Source organism: Cuculus canorus, chromosome 11 (assembly GCF_017976375.1).
Source record: "Cuculus canorus isolate bCucCan1 chromosome 11, bCucCan1.pri, whole genome shotgun sequence".
Classification (NCBI taxonomy): Eukaryota; Metazoa; Chordata; class Aves; order Cuculiformes; family Cuculidae; genus Cuculus; species Cuculus canorus.
Window position 1 is genome coordinate 7,583,952 of NC_071411.1, and position 19,665 is coordinate 7,603,616.

The 19,665-nt window shown below is 40.2% G+C and overlaps 1 protein-coding gene across 1 annotated transcript; it reads left to right on the forward strand.

Moving 5' to 3' along the window:
- Nucleotides 1-1,457: 1,457 nt before the first annotated feature.
- TXNRD3 (thioredoxin reductase 3) lies at nt 1,458-19,272 on the forward strand. Its single transcript, XM_054076909.1, has 16 exons — nt 1,458-1,633; nt 6,745-6,805; nt 8,337-8,446; nt 8,631-8,744; nt 10,536-10,608; nt 11,491-11,610; nt 12,032-12,174; nt 13,510-13,625; nt 13,734-13,959; nt 14,190-14,282; nt 14,722-14,798; nt 15,543-15,699; nt 15,905-16,012; nt 17,240-17,335; nt 17,601-17,735; nt 18,014-19,272. The coding sequence occupies exons 1-16, from the start codon at nt 1,511-1,513 to the stop codon at nt 18,074-18,076; spliced, it is 1,815 nt and encodes a 604-aa protein (XP_053932884.1). The 5' UTR covers nt 1,458-1,510; the 3' UTR covers nt 18,077-19,272.
- Nucleotides 19,273-19,665: the final 393 nt, after the last annotated feature.

Below are 19,665 nucleotides of genomic sequence, written 5' to 3' on the forward strand. Positions count from 1 at the left end.
TTACAGAAAGCTATTGCTGCAAACAGTAAACATTGGGTTGCTCTCCATGGAGATGACCAGATTTTGGGACTTCAGCACACAGCCTGCCATCTCCCAGCCAAAACCACACCAAAGCACAGGAATAACCAGACATGATTCCCCCAGCACTATGCCCTGAGCCAGGCTCTTTCCACTGTCCAGGCACAGTGCCCACTCACCTTTCAGCCCTGACAATTACTATGACTCTCAGGAAGAGAATAATCAACCTAAACAGTGATGTGTCCAGTGATAAGCAGCACCAGATGCTTCAGCATCCCCTTGCTTTAATCCTGGAATGTGAGAAGTAAGGGAGTTTCTTCCCGATGTCTTGGCAAATATTTTCTCAGGGTATAATCCATTTCATTACAGGAGAAGCTCCCCCTGCACCCTTGTTCTCCTCCTTGTGCATAAGAGGCTCAAAGTGCAGGTAAAGGCAGACAGGAGAGAGCTGCTCCTCCTCTGTAGAAGGTAGTTCGCCATCCAGACTGTGCCCTAATTTACTGAGCTCTGAAGGGGGACAAAGTCCCCACCGTGGTAATTGTTCCACGCTGGGACATGGGGGGATTGCTGCCACTGCTACAGTAAGTAGTTACTATTACAAAAGGCGGAGTCAGCTCCAAATCAGACATTGGAAAGTACTAATAGAATATGCATAAGATTTCTGGGAAAATCTATCCACGTGCATGTCAGTGAGAAACACATTCTGTCCCAGGTCTTGTCTTGCTGCACATGGTTGATGGAGATCACTGCTTCGCGTTGCCCAGCCCTGGTCAAGGCTGCTTGATTTCTACAGCTCCAAAATGAGTCTTGGAGAGTTTTATTTGCCGGTGGTTTTGGTATCACCACCTCGAGACATGAGAACGGGAGGTGGGATAGACAAACTACCCCCAGCGCCTGTCTGTCCCGCCCAGTCGCTTCTCAGCCTCTGGAGGCGCAGTGGGACCAAGGAGGACCAAAGAGGACCACAAAGGGATCAAGGGGGATCAAGGGGTCCAAGGAGGTCCAAGGAGGGACCAAGGAGGACCAAAGAAGACCACAGAGGGATCAAGAGGGACCAAGTAGGGACAAAGGAGGACCACAAAGGGACCAAAGAGGGATCAAGGAGGACCGACACCGCCGCTCCCACCACAGCACCCCCGCCGCAGGGCAGGGCGACGGCCCCTGCCCATGCGCCTTCTCGCGTGCCGCTTCTCGGGTTGTTCCACTCCTCCTCTCAGAGGGGAGGGGTGGCTTTAAAAAAATACAACTTTATCCCTCCCTACATCACCTTGATGTAAATCGTAGAGTTTCTATCCATAATTTTAACAGTATTTTTATTACTTTGCAATGATTCGTAGTGAGTGCGGCTAAAAGAAAGGGCGAGAGTCGCGCTTTGACACTCCGCTCCCCCCCTCTCCGCGGGTGGTTCGGCCCCGCGGGCCGCCGGAAGGGGCGGGACGAGCAGAGGGTCAGAGCGGGCGCCGCGCGGTCGCCGCTCGCTGCCGGCCCCGCCATGCCGCCGCCCGGACAGACCCAGCTCCCGGACTGGGACGGCCTGAAGCTCCGCGTGCGGACCCTCATCGCCACCCACCGCGTTATGATCTTCAGCAAGAGCTACTGCCCTTACTGCAATAAGGTGAGGCGGCGACGGGAGTCGCCTCGGCGCGGGGGGCTCGGGGAGCCGCGTCCGTCCCTTGGCCGCCTTGACGGCGGCGGCTCGCCACGAGGGGCGGGCAGGGCGGCCTCTGCCCCGGGGGCAAACAGGCCTGGCGGGGATGCTCCTCTCAGTGACAGCGCCCGGGAGGTGAGGCGGTGCTCGTGTAGGGCTGTATCCCTCCCGCCGAGCTGAAGAATGAGTGAAGCGCCAGGTACCGCCTCTTGGAAACCCCTGTAGGAGGCTTGAAGTGAGGCAAAGGCCCGAGTGGGCCCTCTGAGCCCTTCTCCCCTTTCTCCACGTGAGTGAAGGAATAGAAAAACGTGTGAGAAGCTTGGAACACTGCGTTTGTTCCTCAGCGAAACAGTTTTTGTAGCTGGTACCCAGGGAAGTTGTGTATGCCCCATCCCTGGAGGTGTTCAAGGCCAGGTTGGTTGTGGCTTTGAACAGCCTGACTTAGTGGGAGGTGTCCTTGCTCATGGCAGGGCGTTGGAACTGGGTAGGCTTTAAGGTCCCTTCCAACTCAAACCATTCTATGATACTTGGAGATTAGGATGCTGGTTGTGTTGTTTTCTTATTGAGAGTTTGACAAAGTTGCATCTCTGGAGAAGAATATGAATTTTCTGCTGCTTTTGAAATTTGAGGGAGCAGGTCAACTCTATAGTTCTACATACTGGTCATCATACATTTAAAAAAAAAAAACCACCCAAATACTGATTATGATGTTTAGAGAGAAATATCTTTTTTTAGCCCTGGTTTTGCATCAATATCACAGGGTAGCTGCAACTAGTGAGGCTGAGTCATTAAATAAAACCGGGATCCTCATTAGAATTTTAAATACCAACACGCTATAGTCACAGCCCATACAGAGTCCAGGCGTTTGTAGGCATTGTGATTCTTAGATGCTTACAAAGAGTGTCTTATGAAGCGTCAGTTAAATCTCGTAATGTCCTATTTGATGTGGCCATGGTGGAAAAACATGATAGGCAGTGTGGGATTGAGTCCTGCTGTTCCTCAGTGGAATAAGCAACCAGGAAAGCACTGAGAAATTGCACTCTCAGGTGTAAATTAGGTTTATTTCCTTTTGTGAGGGAGATGTTATGACCCTGTGGTAGAAAACTTAAATGAATATATGCTGTCTCACTTGCAACTTATTGAGATCTTGGGAAAGGAAGCTTCTCTGTATTAACAAGGTAGCAAACCCAGTGCCTTCTCTCCAAGAGAGTTTTGGTGGATAGATAGTATCGCATAGTAGGCAGTGCAAATCCTTCTAAAATTTGCTTGATTACTAACTTAGTGGGAGTTCTAACAGATGAAGTAATGATAGGGTTGAGTCTTGCTCAGACCTAGTCCAGTTGACAAAAATATTTTCTGTTGAGGAGAAATCCTTCTGTTGGGGACTTAAGTACTGTCCATTGAGAAATAATTGTGTCTGTGTTGCTCTATGTGCTTTTAGTGATTGTGATTGCTCAAATGGTGATGTATGTGACACTCAGTCCAATGTGTTTGAGATCATAGAGTGGCATAGTGACTTTTTAAACCTTACAGCCTTTTCCTTCATCTATTTCTGGTATTGCAGCAGGGCTAGACGAATTCAAGGAGCTTGAGGCAAAAATGAACTTGATAGTAATCTGCTAGTTAAATTCCAGACTAATGTTCTTTTCGGCATTTGTTCAGAGCTGCTTCCTAGGCAGAATTACTTGCTTCAAGGAAGCAATCAGGTATGAGGAGTATTCTGTTTATTGTCTTGGAAAGAAGGAGTATCAGGAGTAGGAGGGCCCTTCCTTAGAAGGAGTGTTGAAAGACCCTATATGAATCTTTGTGAAGGAAGAGGTGATAAACTCAGAAGGGAGAAGAGATGATTTTTCTAGAAGGCAAATTTACATTATTTACTTTCCTGCTTGGAACAGGAGAGAAAGGTTATATAATGAAGTAAACGTGGAAGAGGTACATATTGCAAAGGGACAATTAGAGTAAGAAAACTGATGAGAGAAGGAAGCCACACATAAGACATCAAGTGATAAAACATAGGAATATCTGCAACAGTATGGGTATTAACACCCCCTCTCACTGAAAACTTAAACTAGTAAAAGGAGTAGGGGAGCAATGGGTCACACAGCATTCTTGCTAGCTGGTCTAGTTTGTAGAATTAATGAAGTGGATATAATTTGAAAGCGTCGTTACACTTTGGTGCTTAGCCTGTAATCGCATATTTTTGGAATCTTAGACAGATGTGAAGAGTATGCACTGTGTCTGGGGATGGTTGTTAGAAATGTGCTTTTGGTAGGATTAATGAAAAAATGATGTTTAGCACTAGTGGAGAGAACTTGTGCTCTAAACGGACCTAATGTAGGGGTTGGAAGAATTATTTATTTCAAATGGGTATAGCCATGCTGGAAGAAAATTAAGACTGCACTTTCCTTCAGAAAAGCATTGTAAATAAATTCTCTAAACTGATTAAGTAGTTGAATCTGTTCAGTTTAGTCAGTAGCATGGCTAGGCAATTGTGCAGTTCTTATTTCTGCAAATGCAATTTATTGCTCAGTTGCTTTAGGAAGGCAGTAGTGGAGGGTGGGGGTTAGAATGACTTCCTTGTCATAATGTAACTTGACTGTTCTTCATTGTCTTACCACCCTGAAAAGATTGATATTAAGGAAGATAGAAATACACAAAGAAAACGTGAGGTTTTAGCATGAAAAATTGCCAAGTCTAAACACTGCGTAATGTTGAAATTAAAAATTAAACTGTGGTTGCATAAAAGTTGCTGATGATTCTGTTTATATGTTACGCTATTAATGATTACGATCTGTATCCACAAGGGTTTCTGGTCAATTCAGCTGTAGCTGTTACAGAATGGTAGCTGACATGAGAAACAGCAGATATAGGACGTACCATTGTTACTTTACTGCATGAAGCTTATTTCAAACCTGCTTAGCTAGCCTAATGACAGAATACATCTCCAGGAAGCATTTTCTAGTGTGTTAGACCAATTTCTCAGTTTAGTGAAACTGTGCTGTTTAGTAATATCTGGAAATTTTTCTCATCTCTCTTTTTGTGAGAACTGGAAGGGTTTATTAGTAGATAAGGCCATTACTTTGGTCAGAAGGGAAATAAATGGTTGTGTCAGTGGCTGTGCAACCTATAATCCTGTCCCATACACTTGTTGGAGAAATTATGTTTTTAGGGCATAGGGAAGGAAACTTCCCAGTGTGCTGTTGAAGTTTTCAGCACTGTGTGGCTTTGGAGTTTCTTGACCTGAGTTTGTATTAGTTTTTGGTGGATCTTTCCTTCACTAATTGGTCTAATAGCTCTTTTTTCTCCTCTTAGTTTTGCCTTTTACAGTGTCAGCTGGCAGTAAGTTCTCTGCTTAATGGTACATAGAATTTTACTTCCTTTTCATTTCAAAATTGTTTTCTGGTAAATGTTGTTGCTGGCTCCAGTGAGTATTTCTCAGAAATCATTTCCTGTTCACCTTATCTAGATATTACTCATGATTATCTTTCCTACTCCTCCTGATTGTTTTCTTTTCCAAACTGAAATAGCGCAGGCAAGAGACTGAAGATCTCCTAATTGATTGTATGCTTGTTACTTCTGTTTCATTAGCACAGTGCAAGCATGATCTATTCATAAGTATGAAGTGTAGTAGCTACTCTTAGTTAGGATGCTGACATTTGTCTGGGTTTCTTTTTTCTCTTACTCCCTATCTTCAGTAGAGAATAAAGATTGCCTAAATGCATTGCCTTAAATCTGTCCTTTCTTGTTCTACTTATGGTCTCTATCCTGTCTTTCCCCCTGCCAGCTGCCGTTTGGGTTTTGGTTTTTTAGCAGTTAAAAAAAAAATACACAGCACTCATTCTCTCTTCCCCTCAAAACAATTTATTGCTGATTCCTGGATGCATGAACCCTGTTTCTAGGACATGTTCCAGTGAAACTGTATCTAAGTTTATTCATGGTGATGCAGGAGAAAAGCAACCTTTTAATGACCAAGCATCTTTATAATGCTTCTTCTGTTTAATGGAGAGGAATAGCAGTTTAAAAGGTTAAAAAATGTAGCTATTGTGTTCTGATATTAACTCTTGGTGTTTCACAAGCAAGATACAACTGAGTTAGTAAAACAATGGCAAACAAGTTAGAACTACTGCATGCTCCTGGAGGCTGACAGATGTTGTTAAACAGCAAACCAAAAATCGGAGCTGGCATAAAAAAAGTTGAGATTGTCTAGTCTTTCCTCTGGCTCAGAGTAGAAGTAGTTCAAACAGTTTTGAAATGTTCTTTGAAGCCACTTGCTGATGAAGATTATAATCTACCGAGGCAATATGTTCCAGCGTCTTGCTATTAGGAAGAACTTTTCCTACAGTCTAATCTTGCTTTCTTGGTGCAGCTCAAGACCATTAGTTCTTATTCCATCCACCACCACTTCTTGTTTCTTGAGGTAGCCAGTTATTTATTTAAATACGGTTATTTCTTTCCCCATCTTTTCTTTATGTTAAACACAAATCATTGACTCCTTACAATAATTGTTCTCCTCTTGTTCTGAAACTTCCTTGAAGTACATGAACCAAAAGGGAAGGCAGGGCTTGTCGGCAGGAGCTGTCCTAGTGCTCAGTACACTTGGAGATTATTACCCATTCTGCAGCTTCTTATAATGCACTTGTTGTTTTACATGTTATCTTCTAGTCCCTTTTCCCCCTTCTTTCCTTAGTATTATTAAGGAATTTGGTTGCTACTTTTATCTTCTTGATGTTTTCATGTTTGGCAGTTATTCTCGTGGCTTTTAGTATCTGTCAGGGATAGAGCAGTCTGCAGCTAAGGAAATTGCATGTAGAGACCTTTTCTTGAGGTAGTGAAACTTGGAAGGCTGCTGTGATGTGCTTAATCAGAGTGCTGTTAAATAGCCTGGCTTTGAGGGAGGAACCTGCAAAACATAGAAGTAGTGCTAAACTTTAGCAAAGGTATGTAGAGCTAGGCCCTCAGAGCATAATGACTGAGCCTTAACAGTTACCCTTGCATGTCTAACAAACAAGTTTTACCCTGACCTGTGTATCAGATATTGTGAAAGCTTTGCACTGGAGTCATGTCTGTTTCTGTTGTAGGTGAAAGAACTCTTCCGCTCTATCCGTGTGGAGTACTATGCTTTGGAACTTGATGTAACTGGTAAGTAGAAGAAAAAAATCTATCACGTGCTGCTTAAAGTAATTGAAAATGGGTGACACTGCATGACTTCTTAAGCTGTCTTCAACTAATTGGAGGATATATGCAACAATTATATTATAAGTAGAGATAAAAGCAGTTAGGCTTCAGTGTGGATTTTAATACAGAACTGTAATGTAACTAAAGGCTTTGACTCTTCCTGTGCAAATCATCAAGTGACAGAGGATGCAAGATCTGATTACTATCTTATAGCTCTCTTTCACAGGAAGAAAACTGACATTTTTCTACTGCCTCAGGTTCTTTTGTGGCTTTAAAGGAATTGTTAATGTTTGACTTGGTATGTGGGTGACCTTCGTAGGAGAAGTTGCTGAGTCATTGGAAGGGTAAATTCCAGTACCTTGGCTGTTGCTAGTTCAAGGGGCTTTTTTTTAAAGCCCAAGCTGCTTTAGTTTTAGCATGTGTAGTGCCTTATGCATATATGTACATAATGCACATAGTTCTTAATGTAGTTTTAAGAATAAGTAGTTTCTACCATAATTCTTGGCAACCTTTTCATTGCACTGTTGATAAACTGTTGATTGTGTATTATCATCAGGTTTTTTTCTCTACAAAACTTAATTTCCAGTACTTTTTTTGAGGTATTTTTGCTTAAGCAGTGTTGGGAGGAAAATGTGCTTATTTGTTGCATCTCTTCTTACTTATTTTTACTTTGTTTTTAGAGTTGTGATACTCTGAACTAATTATAGTCCAAAACACAAAGTACAATACACCGTAATTTTTTTCTGGAATTAATTCTAATTAAGAATGGGGTTCCTTTGCAATTGTTCTGATTACTGGCACTAAATCTTCAAGCAAAAAGATGTTAGTCAAAGTGACTGCTGTAAATTGTCATGCCCGCATTTACTACTGGACAGCTGCAAGATCAAAATTGACCCTGTGCAGGTGCTGGTGATTCAGATGACAGGTCAGGTCAGGCAATGACAATCTTAACACTGGAAGATTTAAGAGTGTGGTGGGTAGAAAAAGTCTGAAAGTAGCTTTAGGGTAAGTAGAAGAGCATGTTCATTCTTCCCATCTGCATGTTATCACAGTACAAAGGTTATGGGCAAAACTGCAGTAGCAGAGAACATACTCCAAAACCAGACAGTTCTCATGAAAGAAAAGCTGTCTGTGTGATCTCCTGTGATATCTGGAAAAACATTTTTGTGTAGTGCCAACTGTGACACTCAAGAAGAGACTGATAAGAAACCAGGAAATACAGGCACTAAACTCTATTACTTCAGCTTTGTTCTGTCCTGTATAACTACTGCTTGAAGTACCAATTTATTCTCAGTATTAAAGCATGCTTATTTGAGAAGTAGTTTCTGAAGCCTTGCTTATGTCCAGGAAGTCTACAAAAGCGATGGTTAAAATAGAATTATTTTCTTGGTAGGCCTACAGTATATTGCAGTCCAAACTTTTAATACTTCAGGTTGTTTTAAAAGCTTCCTTCCTGAAAATTGTTCTATCATATACCTGTTTCTTCTGTTCTTAGATGATGGGCCCAGTATTCAGCAAGTATTAGCAGAGCTAACTAATCAGAGGACAGTGCCTAATGTATTTGTGAATGGAACACACATAGGTGGCTGTGATTCAACTTACCAGGTAACTTTTCTTTAAAAATTAGCTGGAAGTATACAAGTTACTGAGTAAATTTGCTGTTTGGTCATAATTAAGTTTTTGTGTGTTGTAATAGACTGGTAGTCTAGGTCAGAGAAAGTAATGTCATTCAGTTCTTCTTTAGTCAGAAATGTGCATAGTAATTTGATCTTTTTTTTTTTTTTAACAGGCTTATAACGACGGATCACTGCAGAAACTTCTTGGGGATACCAAAGTAGCAGAACCCTATGATTATGATCTTATTATTATTGGTGGTGGCTCAGGTGGACTTGCATGTTCCAAGGTATGACATGAAAATTACATTAAAGAACAGGTTGTGAATGAAACGTCTTCAAAAATTAGTCTGTGTTAATCACAGTAGTATGAATCATTTTGATTATTATGTTCAACTTGTTAATTAATCAGTCAGCAGTGGTCTAGTAATGTGCTCACTCAGGAGATTGTGGTCTGTGTGTACCAGTTTCTAGCCAATGCCTGTTCAAGTCTTGATCCTAATAAAAGCTTTAGGTTCCTGGCTGAGGGTGAGCCAAAGGGTTTGTTTTTTTAAGTATCTGTTCTTTGTGTGTAATATGGAAGCATGTTAACGCTTCCAAACAGTAGTCTGGAAAACCTAAAGGCTATGCTAGAAGTAATTCTGACTGTTGAGGATTCAGGATCACCAGTCGGTCTAAAATTAAGTGCTTTCAGCTTTTGTCTCAAGGAACTGGCTCACTCTTAGTTCTCTTTCTAGCTGCTTTTTCAGAGTTATGTATCTCTTGCACAAATAGCTGTTGGTGAGAATGTCTTGGGACCTAAGATGCAGGTTGAGTTTTGTTTTCTGTTCGGCCAGGTATCCTAACCATCAGTTTATGGTTTAGGCATGGTGATGCTATTCTTGACAGCCTTGGCAATTGCTGTACCACAATAGTTAAGTGTGCAGTTTTCACTAGATAAATAGAAGAAAGGCAGGAGAAGGTGACATAGCACTGCTTCAATTGGCTAATCTTAACTGAGCATCTTCAGAATGCTCCACAACTTCCCTTACAGTGCCTTCTGGGACATCAGTTATAAATTTGGTGATTATTACCAAACTTTTCAGCGTGGGAGAGGTCAAAGTTTTCAGAATACAAGATCCTGGCATAATTGAGCCAGGATTGCAGTAACTGTGCAGGAGTTATTAAACAGTTTTGAGACACTTGAACATTTGTGTCCAGTCCGTGAGAGATGAAACAATGAGTAGATTCAGTAAAGTGCTTGGTAATTCCTTGAATAGAATGTCATAGGATTATTCAGGTTAGAATGGACATTAGGAGGACATCTAGTCTAAGCTCCTGCTCCAAGCGGGGTCAACTGTGAGGTCGAGCAAGGTTATGCAAGAGCTCATCCATCTGGGTATTGAAAATAGGCAGGAGTGTAGATACAACGGCTTCTCTGGGCAAATTTGTTTCACTGCTTGAATGTCCTCATGGTGTGAAACTTGTTCCTATATCCAGTCTAAAAATCTCTTGTTTCAACTTAAAGCCATTATCTTTTGTCCCTTTACCACTTCCCACTGTGAATAGCCTGGTGCAGTCATCTTAATGACTTCCTTGTGGCTATTGGAAGGTTGGTGTTGGGTCTCTCTCAAACCCACCTTTTCTCCAGGCTGAATACACCAAGTTCCCTTACCCTTCTCCATAGGGTGTGTGCTTAACTGTCCTGAGCATCGTCACAGTGCTCCACTGAACTTTCTCCAGTTTATTAATGTCACTTTTCGTTCATGAACGTGCCAAGTCAGTCATGCCCTCCTTAGAGAAAAGGAGAGCTAGTGCCTTAAATATTTCTTTGGGTGAGGTAGATGAGAATCATAGTTTGATAAGCCCATCTCAGACCTTCATAGCTTTTGCCAGTGTAGGATCACATGGATTAAGCATTGAATACAAGTATGCATTAAAAGTTTGTCTAGTGAAAGTGGTAGAAGAGCTGTATATAATAACGGACTAACTAGCAAAGGAGCCTACTATTAGTGCTAAGTATATTGTGACTGTAAATGAATGGACAGGCTTTCTTGTTCAGGCAGGAATTCAGTAATGCTGACTTGTCTCCCTTTTTATAGGAAGCTGCTGCCTTGGGAAAGAAAGTAATGGTATTAGATTATGTTGTTCCAACTCCCCTTGGAACATCGTGGGGTAAGCTTCTGTTACCTTGTATTTTATGGTGTTTGAGTACCAGTAATACATACTGAGTTGTTAGATATTATGGATTAGTATTCTTAAAAATTGTGGATGAATTCTTGTGGTTCTGGAACACAGGAGTTGTTTTCCTGGTGTGCCTGCTTTTCTGGACAGTTATTTCTGGTTTGTGCTTTTCTAACTCAGTTCTTTGTTAGATGTTCTAGTTCTATTCACTTTCACATTGCATCTAGAGTGTGCATGTGCATGTGTTCATTCTCGTGTTTGTGGGGGCTTTTTACCTTTTAGTTCATCGCTTTCTATTTCATGGACAGCTGACCTAGGCCACATCTAGAACAGTGTGACCGTATGCTTGTACATACCTCACCTTTCGATAATTAAAGACAACTGTTGTCTGACCTTATTAATGCTATTGGCTGTTGACAATGAGTAAGAAACTTTCATTGATCAAGTTTTATTGAGTTGAGGTATGAATGTGCTTTCAATAGCTAAGATTTCAAACAAATACATGGTTCTAATTCCACGCATTAGGTGATACTAAACTCTAGGAACTATGGGCTTTTTGTCTTGCTTGCCAATCTGACTAAAATCTGAGGCACTCTGGAGTAAATATCCTGAGCGTATGTTGAGGACTACGCACTGTACCCTTCTGGGCTCAATATGAGAAGTAAATAACCTCTTAACCTGAATACAGACTTGTAAGCTTAGTGTGTCCGTTGTATTTTAAAATGTCTTTTCTAACAGAGGTTTCATGTTACTTGTGTTACTATAGCAAACATTCCCAACTGATACGTCTAAGGGTGATTATATAAAGCACGTAATAGAAAAAGCATAAATATCATGTTCACACAGGTAATAATGTGTTTCTTTCCAACTTAGGACTTGGTGGCACGTGTGTAAATGTAGGTTGTATTCCTAAGAAGCTAATGCATCAAGCGGCACTTCTGGGTCAGGCGCTTCAAGATTCAAGGAAATATGGCTGGCAGTATGAAGAGCAAGGTTAGTAAGAACATGGAGTACGGATGGAGGCAGTGTACAAATGAAACTCTGAGCTTAAGATTGTTCTTGTACTTTGGACTTAGTAAACTGGCGTCAGAGTTCAGTAGTTTCCTTAGGTGAATTGAAAGGCCTCCTTATATGACTCCTAATTGAGTCATAGAAACCTTTAGGATGGAAAGCTAAATATTTTTTACTTGCTATATTACCTGAATTAAATGAAAGAACTTCTAGAATAGGTTTATTTCAGGTAGTCACAAGTCAGGTAAATATTAGCATAGAATAGCAAGACTTCAGTATGTATCTTCCCTACTGATAATGATGTTTTCTTAGCATTATATGCAATGAATAAGACTTAAGTTTTTTCTTAAGGATTTGTTGCACTTTGATTTCTTTTAAATATGAAATTAACATCTTGTTTCAGTTAAACACAACTGGGAGGTCATGGTAGAAGCCATTCAGAACTACATTGGTTCTTTAAACTGGGGCTATCGAGTGTCCTTAAGAGAGAAGTCTGTGACATACCTCAATTCTTATGGGGAATTCATTGAACCACACAAAATTAAGGTATGTGCTGTGTTTAAATCATTTAGTTGGGAGGGAAAAACTCATGGTCTAAAAAGGCATTGTCTTGACATTGCCAACTTAAGTCAGCTGAAGTAAAAAACTCATTCATGAAATAAGTTTTTGATTTAAATGTACTTTAGCATATGTCCCTGTATTTGAAAACCTAGTAACTTTTATGTAAGGTCAACGTGGGTGCCTGTAAACTTAGGTCTTGGATGAGTAGGATGAGGTGGTCTTGGTTACTAACTTCGTGACTGCAGCCTGAGTGAATAGCAAAGGGGAGAAAAAAGAAGAGCTTTAAGCTGTACGATTTTGCTACTTGGAAAATCTTCATACTAAAGCATAAAAACTATTGAAATTTAAATTCAGATGAAGCACTTGCGTAACAGCACTGCTAGAATCTTATGCTGTATCACCACAAGAATTAAACTGTCAGTTTTGCAAGACAAAACATGTGCTGGCAATCTTGCTGTAAATAATCATACTGTAGCAAGGTTAACTTAAGAGAACTGCATATTGAAGACGACTGTTTGGTTCAGTGGGTGTAATTGTCTGTTCTCGGTTTGAGTTTACGAAGACTAAACTCCATGTGTTTCAAACCAAGAGACTAGCACTGAAAAGATAGTAGTAAACTTAACTTACTTTGTCTGCCAACTGTTCTAGTATCCAGGTATGTAGGTCATCTACCGAAGTGTCCTTAGTCTATAAAGGAAGTAGAAGACTTCCAGCAGGAGATTGAACTAGGTGATCTTCTGTGATCCCTTTCAACCTGAACTACCTGATGGCTTGATGGGAAGGAAGCTTCCCTTCGTCTGTATTGGAAAATAAGTAAAGAGCAATAATGAAGGTTGGATTTTGAGACAGATGCATTGGACCTTTAAAGGTCAAATTAGTTTGAATTCATTTAAGGTTAGGCCTTAGGCCCTGTGAAATAATGTAACTAGATACTTCAGTTTCTACATTAGCCCCAAGAAATAAGCATTGTATTGGTCTTTTATTGGAAGTTGGGAGCAGGAGGGCTTGATTTGTTGTGGCTCTTTGTAACTTGAAAGTGAAGTTGTTGTGAACAATTCAGTCTAAATGAGTCATTGGAACAGGGAGGATTCAAAGTAAATGATTTTAAGTGCTTTAAATAATGAGAGAAAAGCCTGATAGCTTGTGATTTAAACCTGTTCTTCAGTGACCTGTGTGGCTTCTCCAAATGCATTAACCTTTTTTGAAACTGCTTCTTCTTGATCCTTAAACATTTTCACAATGTTTAGGGGGAAGCTTATGTAATTTTTTAATTGTTTCTGTTTCTATCACAAAGCTTTTTAACTCTGTCTATATAAACAGGCAACTAATAGAAAAGGACAAGTAACCTATCACACAGCAGAGACTTTTGTCCTGGCAACAGGAGAAAGGCCTAGATACCTGGGTATCCCCGGAGATAAAGAATACTGTATTACAAGGTGAGATGAAAATGTGTAACAGACTGAGGTTTGTCTGATATAGTGCTTGCAAAGACAAGCAAGGTTGTGTTTGAAGAATCTTGTAACTTCTACTTCTTTTCATTTTAGTGATGACCTCTTCTCCCTGCCTTACTGCCCTGGCAAAACTCTAGTCGTGGGTGCTTCCTATGTGGCTCTGGAGTGTGCAGGATTTCTTGCTGGTCTAGGTCTCGATGTCACTGTAATGGTGCGTTCCATACTCCTTCGAGGCTTTGACCAAGAAATGGCAGAAAAAGTAGGTGCTTACATGGAAACACACGGCGTGAAGTTCATCAGGAAGTTTGTACCTGTTCAGGCAAGTGCTTTCTTTAGCCTTTTTCTCTCCATGCAAAGTTACTTTGAACAGCACACATAGAATGAACGTGCTGTCTGGGAAGGCTTTCACTCTGTACAGGAATAAATGATTTATGAGGTGAAGTTGGTTTTTACTGCTGAGTGATAGATTAGTAGGTCAAGGTTTGAAGTGACAATGCAAGTAAGCTCTGCTGCTTAAGGTAATTCGAAGCTTACATTATATTTATACAGGTTGAACAGCTGGAGCAAGGCATGCCTGGAAGACTGAAAGTGACAGCAAAGTCTACTGAGGGACCAGAAATCTTTGAAGAAGAATATAATACTGTAAGCCTTTCTGGATTTGAAATAACTGAATATAGTGGCACATGAAAATGCATTAAAATATTTTTAAAGTTGTTCAGGAAGGGAAATTTTGCTTGAAAAATCGTTTGCATAAATTACTCACTGAAAAAAATACATGATTCCATATTCATCTTCAGTAGAGCCCTGTCAGGAAAATGGCTGAAACTTTGTGACTGGAATTTAGTTCACGTGAACAACATTGTTGCTTGTTTTCATTCTGATACTGATGTTTTGTTGTTTGTTGCCTCTCTGAAACAAGTTGCACGTGGAGGAGCCTGAACTGTTGGTGACTGAAAAAACTTTTGGAAAAGTCACTTCAATTATATGCTTCACAGTTTTTATTGAGTAAAAGACTAAATGAAGTATTCTGCTGATTACACTTTTCTTGCATAAAGTTATAGTACTTAATTTTTTTTTTTAGGTTCTGATTGCCGTTGGTCGTGATGCATGTACCAGAAATATTGGTTTAGAGACAATTGGAGTCAAAATCAATGAGAAGTGAGTATTGCTCAACTTTATTGAACCACAGAATGTGACAGTTGGAGTTTTCACATGTTTAACAATAGCTAGTGATACTGGTGCTGTTGGTTTGGTTTTTTTTTTTAAATCCTCACACTTACACCTGGCAATCATGTGACCCTTTAAAAACTTTTCTCTCCTGGATTTGAGTACAGTCGTCCATTAGCCTAATTTCTTTAATACGTATACAATACTAGCAAACTATTTGCTGCTTACAGATTTTACTTTTTTCTTGTTTCTACCTCGTGTCAGTGCAAAACTGGTGCAAAGGAAGAGGCAAGATTATGTTGTTCCGGAGAGAGAAAAATTAAGATGAGGTTGCAGTAGCTAACAACTCACTAAGCCAGCTTAGTTAAGCATGTGCGTGATATTGCAGCTCTTTCCCCATAGGGAATAATGTATGTTGCAAGCTGTATAAATAAGCCATAAAAGATCATAAGTCCAAAGATGTCTGAGTAACTTCATTGTCATCAGACATGCAGTGTTGCTGAGGTCAGAACTGGCGTACTGAATATTGGCTTTAGCCATGTGTCAGAGTTGCAGGTAATTGATGCTTTGAAGTGTTTGCAGTAAAAAAAAAAAAGGGCATAAACATATTCAATAAAATGTGTTCAGTACTTATAATAATGTCTTTGTAATACTTCTCTCCTGTCCCCTGTTTTTGCTTAGCTCTGACGAAGGTTATGATACTGAACTCTATTTTATTTTCCGCTTGTTTTAAAGGAACGGCAAAGTACCTGTAAATGATGAAGAACAAACCAACGTGCCTTATGTTTATGCTATTGGAGATATATTGGATGGAAAGCTTGAACTTACTCCAGTTGCGATTCAAGCAGGGAGGCTGCTAGCCCGCAGGCTTTATGGTGGTAGTTCCACAAAGGTAAAGCTATAAGAATTCAACTTCAAATTATTCCTATGCTTTTTGCCTCAAAATGGCAATAAAATGTGTTGCTTTACCCACTTGACTGTGGGCACTGCAAGTGTTTTGTAGAAAAAAAGTGATAGTACAACTAATAAAACTTTTCCTGTTCTGTACTGTATAGAACTTGCATAGTCTAAATATAAATTCTGTTTTTTATTTTTAGTGTGATTATATCAATGTACCAACGACAGTGTTTACTCCTTTAGAGTATGGTAGCTGTGGGTTAGCTGAAGAAAGAGCCATAGAAGAGTATGGAAAACAAAACTTGGAGGTGAGAGCACTCAAGACTTGTTTAACTTGTAGCTTGAGAGTTTTTCTTGGGCCTTGCTGCTTTTCATTCAAGGCATAGTGTTAAAACAAGAGTTAAAAGTTAGCTAGTAGATAGTGGAAGTGGTGACATCTGGCTAATAAGGTATTGGATTTCCAGAAATCTAGGACTGGGCTTCATAATGTTAGAATTGTGTGTAGCTATTAGTATGCTGTCAAAAAGCATTTGACTTCAGGAGGCCAAACTCGGCTTGCAGAGCTATAGGTGTTTTTTTTTTGTAGTGAATTGGACATTGCTGAAGTATCCCAGACTCTTGGGGGAGGAACTGTCTGCTTATTCACTGTACTTGAATTGGGAATTTCTTCCTGACTTTTTCATACAGCTGTAGAAGTATTAGGCATAACTTCCCTGTTTTATAGTAACTTCTGGCTTCTGCACCTTTCTGGAGAGTTTCATTAAAGCTTTATGTGTGATAGCAATTTTATACTACTAAAGCACTTCTCTTTCTGAAAGTATGATCTTAAAATGCTGTGTCTTGCACTGTTTTAATTGGCTATATAAATGGGGGGCGCTTGGTTTGAATCAAATCTACTGACTTTTTGTAGGATGGACTGCTTGGGCCAGGGGTAACAAAAATCACTGTCTTGTCCAGTGTATGTTATGAAAGTCTACTGAGTTAAATGTCAGACTACCTCTTTGTAAACACATGAAAAATTGGAATTACGTCTAACATTGGGATGCTGGAGCATGTCCAGAGAAGGGCAACAAAGCCTCGTAAAGGGTCTGGAGCACAAGTCCTTAGGAAGCGGAAGAGGGAACTGGGGCTGTTTAGCTTGTAGAAAAGAGGGCTGAGAGGAGGCCTTATCACTCTCTACAGCTACCCAAAAGGAGACCTTATCATGCTCTACAGCCCCCTGAAAGGAGATTGTGCTGACGCAGTCTCTTCTCCAACATAGCAACTGATAGGACGAGAGGAAATGGCCTCGAGTTATGCCAGGGGAGGTTTGAATATTAACTAAAAAATTCTGCACTGGAGCTGCCCAGGGAAATGGTTGAGTTGCCATCCCTGAAGATATTTAGAAGACATACTATTTAGGGACGTGGTTTAGTGGTGGACCTAGTGCTAGGTTAATAGTTGGACTTGATGGTCTTTAAGGTCTTTTCCAATTGAAATGATTCTGTGAATTAATTTATCACATTCTAATGCTCTTTTTCTTGTCATCCTCCCAGGTTTATCACAGCTTGTTCTGGCCACTTGAATGGACAGTACCAGGCAGAGATAACAATACATGTTATGCAAAGATCATCTGCAGTAAACTTGACAATGTAAGTAGCAAGCTGGAATGAATATGCTGTTTTATTTTTGGAATTGTCTTTATAGACCAGCCAAAAGACTAGTATCTTTTATTTGGCATGGCTGAGGACTGAAAAGAACTGCAGAACTACTTTATTTGGAGTAATTAATTTTTCATTAAAGACTGTGCTATTGACCTTATTGCATAACAGTTTTTAGTGTAGTGGGAGTTAGTGTAGAGCTTTTGTTAAACTTTACCTAGCACTAACTCCTGTTTTGTTTATGCCTGTTTTCAAGAATCGTGTTATAGGACTTCATGTTCTTGGACCTAATGCTGGTGAAGTTACCCAAGGTTTTGCTGCTGCAATAAAATGTGGTCTCACCAAGGAATTACTTGATGAAACAATTGGTATCCACCCAACTTGTGCAGAGGTAAGGGAGGGGGATTTGATTTAAAATGAGCTTGTATTTCAAAACCTACTTTTGAAGATACTAATCTAGATGTGAGGAAAGAATACTACATTGTGCTTTGAGATTTATTTAGTATTTGCTTAACTTCTAACCATAAGATATTGACATATGATAGAAGATAATTGTACACTGCAACTTGTTTTCCATTGTAAGGGTTTGGAGAAATCTAGTATTACTTCACAAAAGAGGATGATGATACAGAGTAACAGTAAATAAGTTGTTCTTTTGTTGTCTTACAGGTGTTCACGACAATGGATATTACAAAATCTTCAGGACAAGACATCACTCAAAGGGGATGCTGAGGTTAAACCTGCTGTTTTACATGTTTTCATGTTGCGCACGCTTGGTTGTATGGAAGCCCCAACACTTCCAATTGCAGCAAAATAAGCATTTGCATCAGTACCTCTGTGTGCACTGCAGCTGGGAGTGGTGCCTTTGTGAGGCTTCCTCCTTAAACAGTGTTGCAAATGGAAACAGTAATACAGCAGGGAAATCCTGAACTGTAAATCCTGACTTTGCTTGGAATCAGCACTACTGTGCTTTTTTGATGTTCTGGCTCGGAACCTTATTGTGAGGTGAGCCACGACTGATGACTGCCATGCAAGGTTGGGAGATTTCTTCATCCAGTCAGTTGACTGAACTCCTCCTGAAGGAAATTCTTAAGTTGCACAAATTAAAGCTAATGCTTCTAGCCTCCAGTGTCTTGTATAAATGCCTGAGATAGAGGACAAGTATAATTGAATGATTCTTGCCAACAGTTTGCAGTTGGCAGACTTATCTTTTTTGATGCATTTTGGTTTACTTAATTGTATATTCAGTTGCGGCAGGATGGCACAGACAGGATGCAGTGTTGAGCAGTGCCGTTCAAGCACTGGTCCCCCTTCTCAACCAGTCTAAGACTTCAAAGTAATCTGAGACATTGCTGTTGTTGACATTCATAGTTGTTTGACCTCAGGTAACACCTTGTGTGTCAGCATTGGAGTGCATAAAGCGCAACATCTTGTCAACTTGCTCTTGCTGTTTATGACTATATTTAGGGATAATAGTCTCAAATCTGGTTTCGGCTCTATAGTGTAAAACGTCACAGAACCCAGAACTGTAAGTCTGTACTCTTATGTGGAGTATTGGAGTCTCGGAGGAGCAAGGTCCAAAACTACTATGTTCCACTAATATGGTAGGGTTTTGCCCATAATGGTAGTAAGCATTGTGTAGAATTTTTCTTTGAAGCATGTGTTGCAGCAGAGAGCAATGATGTTGTGTACTATCATGCTTCATGTAGGTGTTGTGTACAGTCAGTGCTCTGAAGCTTTCTTCCACCCCTAGCATTCTGCTTGGGGGGGTTGTGCTTGAATTTGACTCTTAGTTTTGTCCAAAGAGGTGTTTTGAGAGACTTCTGAACATTGTATGATAGTAAACAAGCAGTTTTTAACTATTTAATCTATGATATGTACCATGGAATTTGAATTTGAATAAACAATACATTCAACACTTTGCCTGACCTATGGTTTATGTTATTGCATACTTGAGATTTTATTGTGCCTTCAGTTATATTGTTTATCACATGTAATACTAAAACCTCTGGAGACTTGTGTATGCTGTAATCTTTCAAATGGAGGAACAAGTTTTCTTGCCTCTTCTGGGAGCTTGCTCGAGAAATCTGACGCGCTTCTATTCCAGTAGGCAGAAACTGAGAGCAATTTAATCCACTCATGTATACTCCACAAGATTGTAAATACGTGTGTTTTAGCGTTTAGCTGCAAGATAGCTGAAAGATGGTCAATAGAATCTAGCTAGTGTGTTAGCAACAAGTCTTGCTGGTGCTCAAATTTAATAAGGCTTGGAGACTTTGAAGTTTTGGTTTGAGTGCCTAGTAGTATTGCAAAATATATTC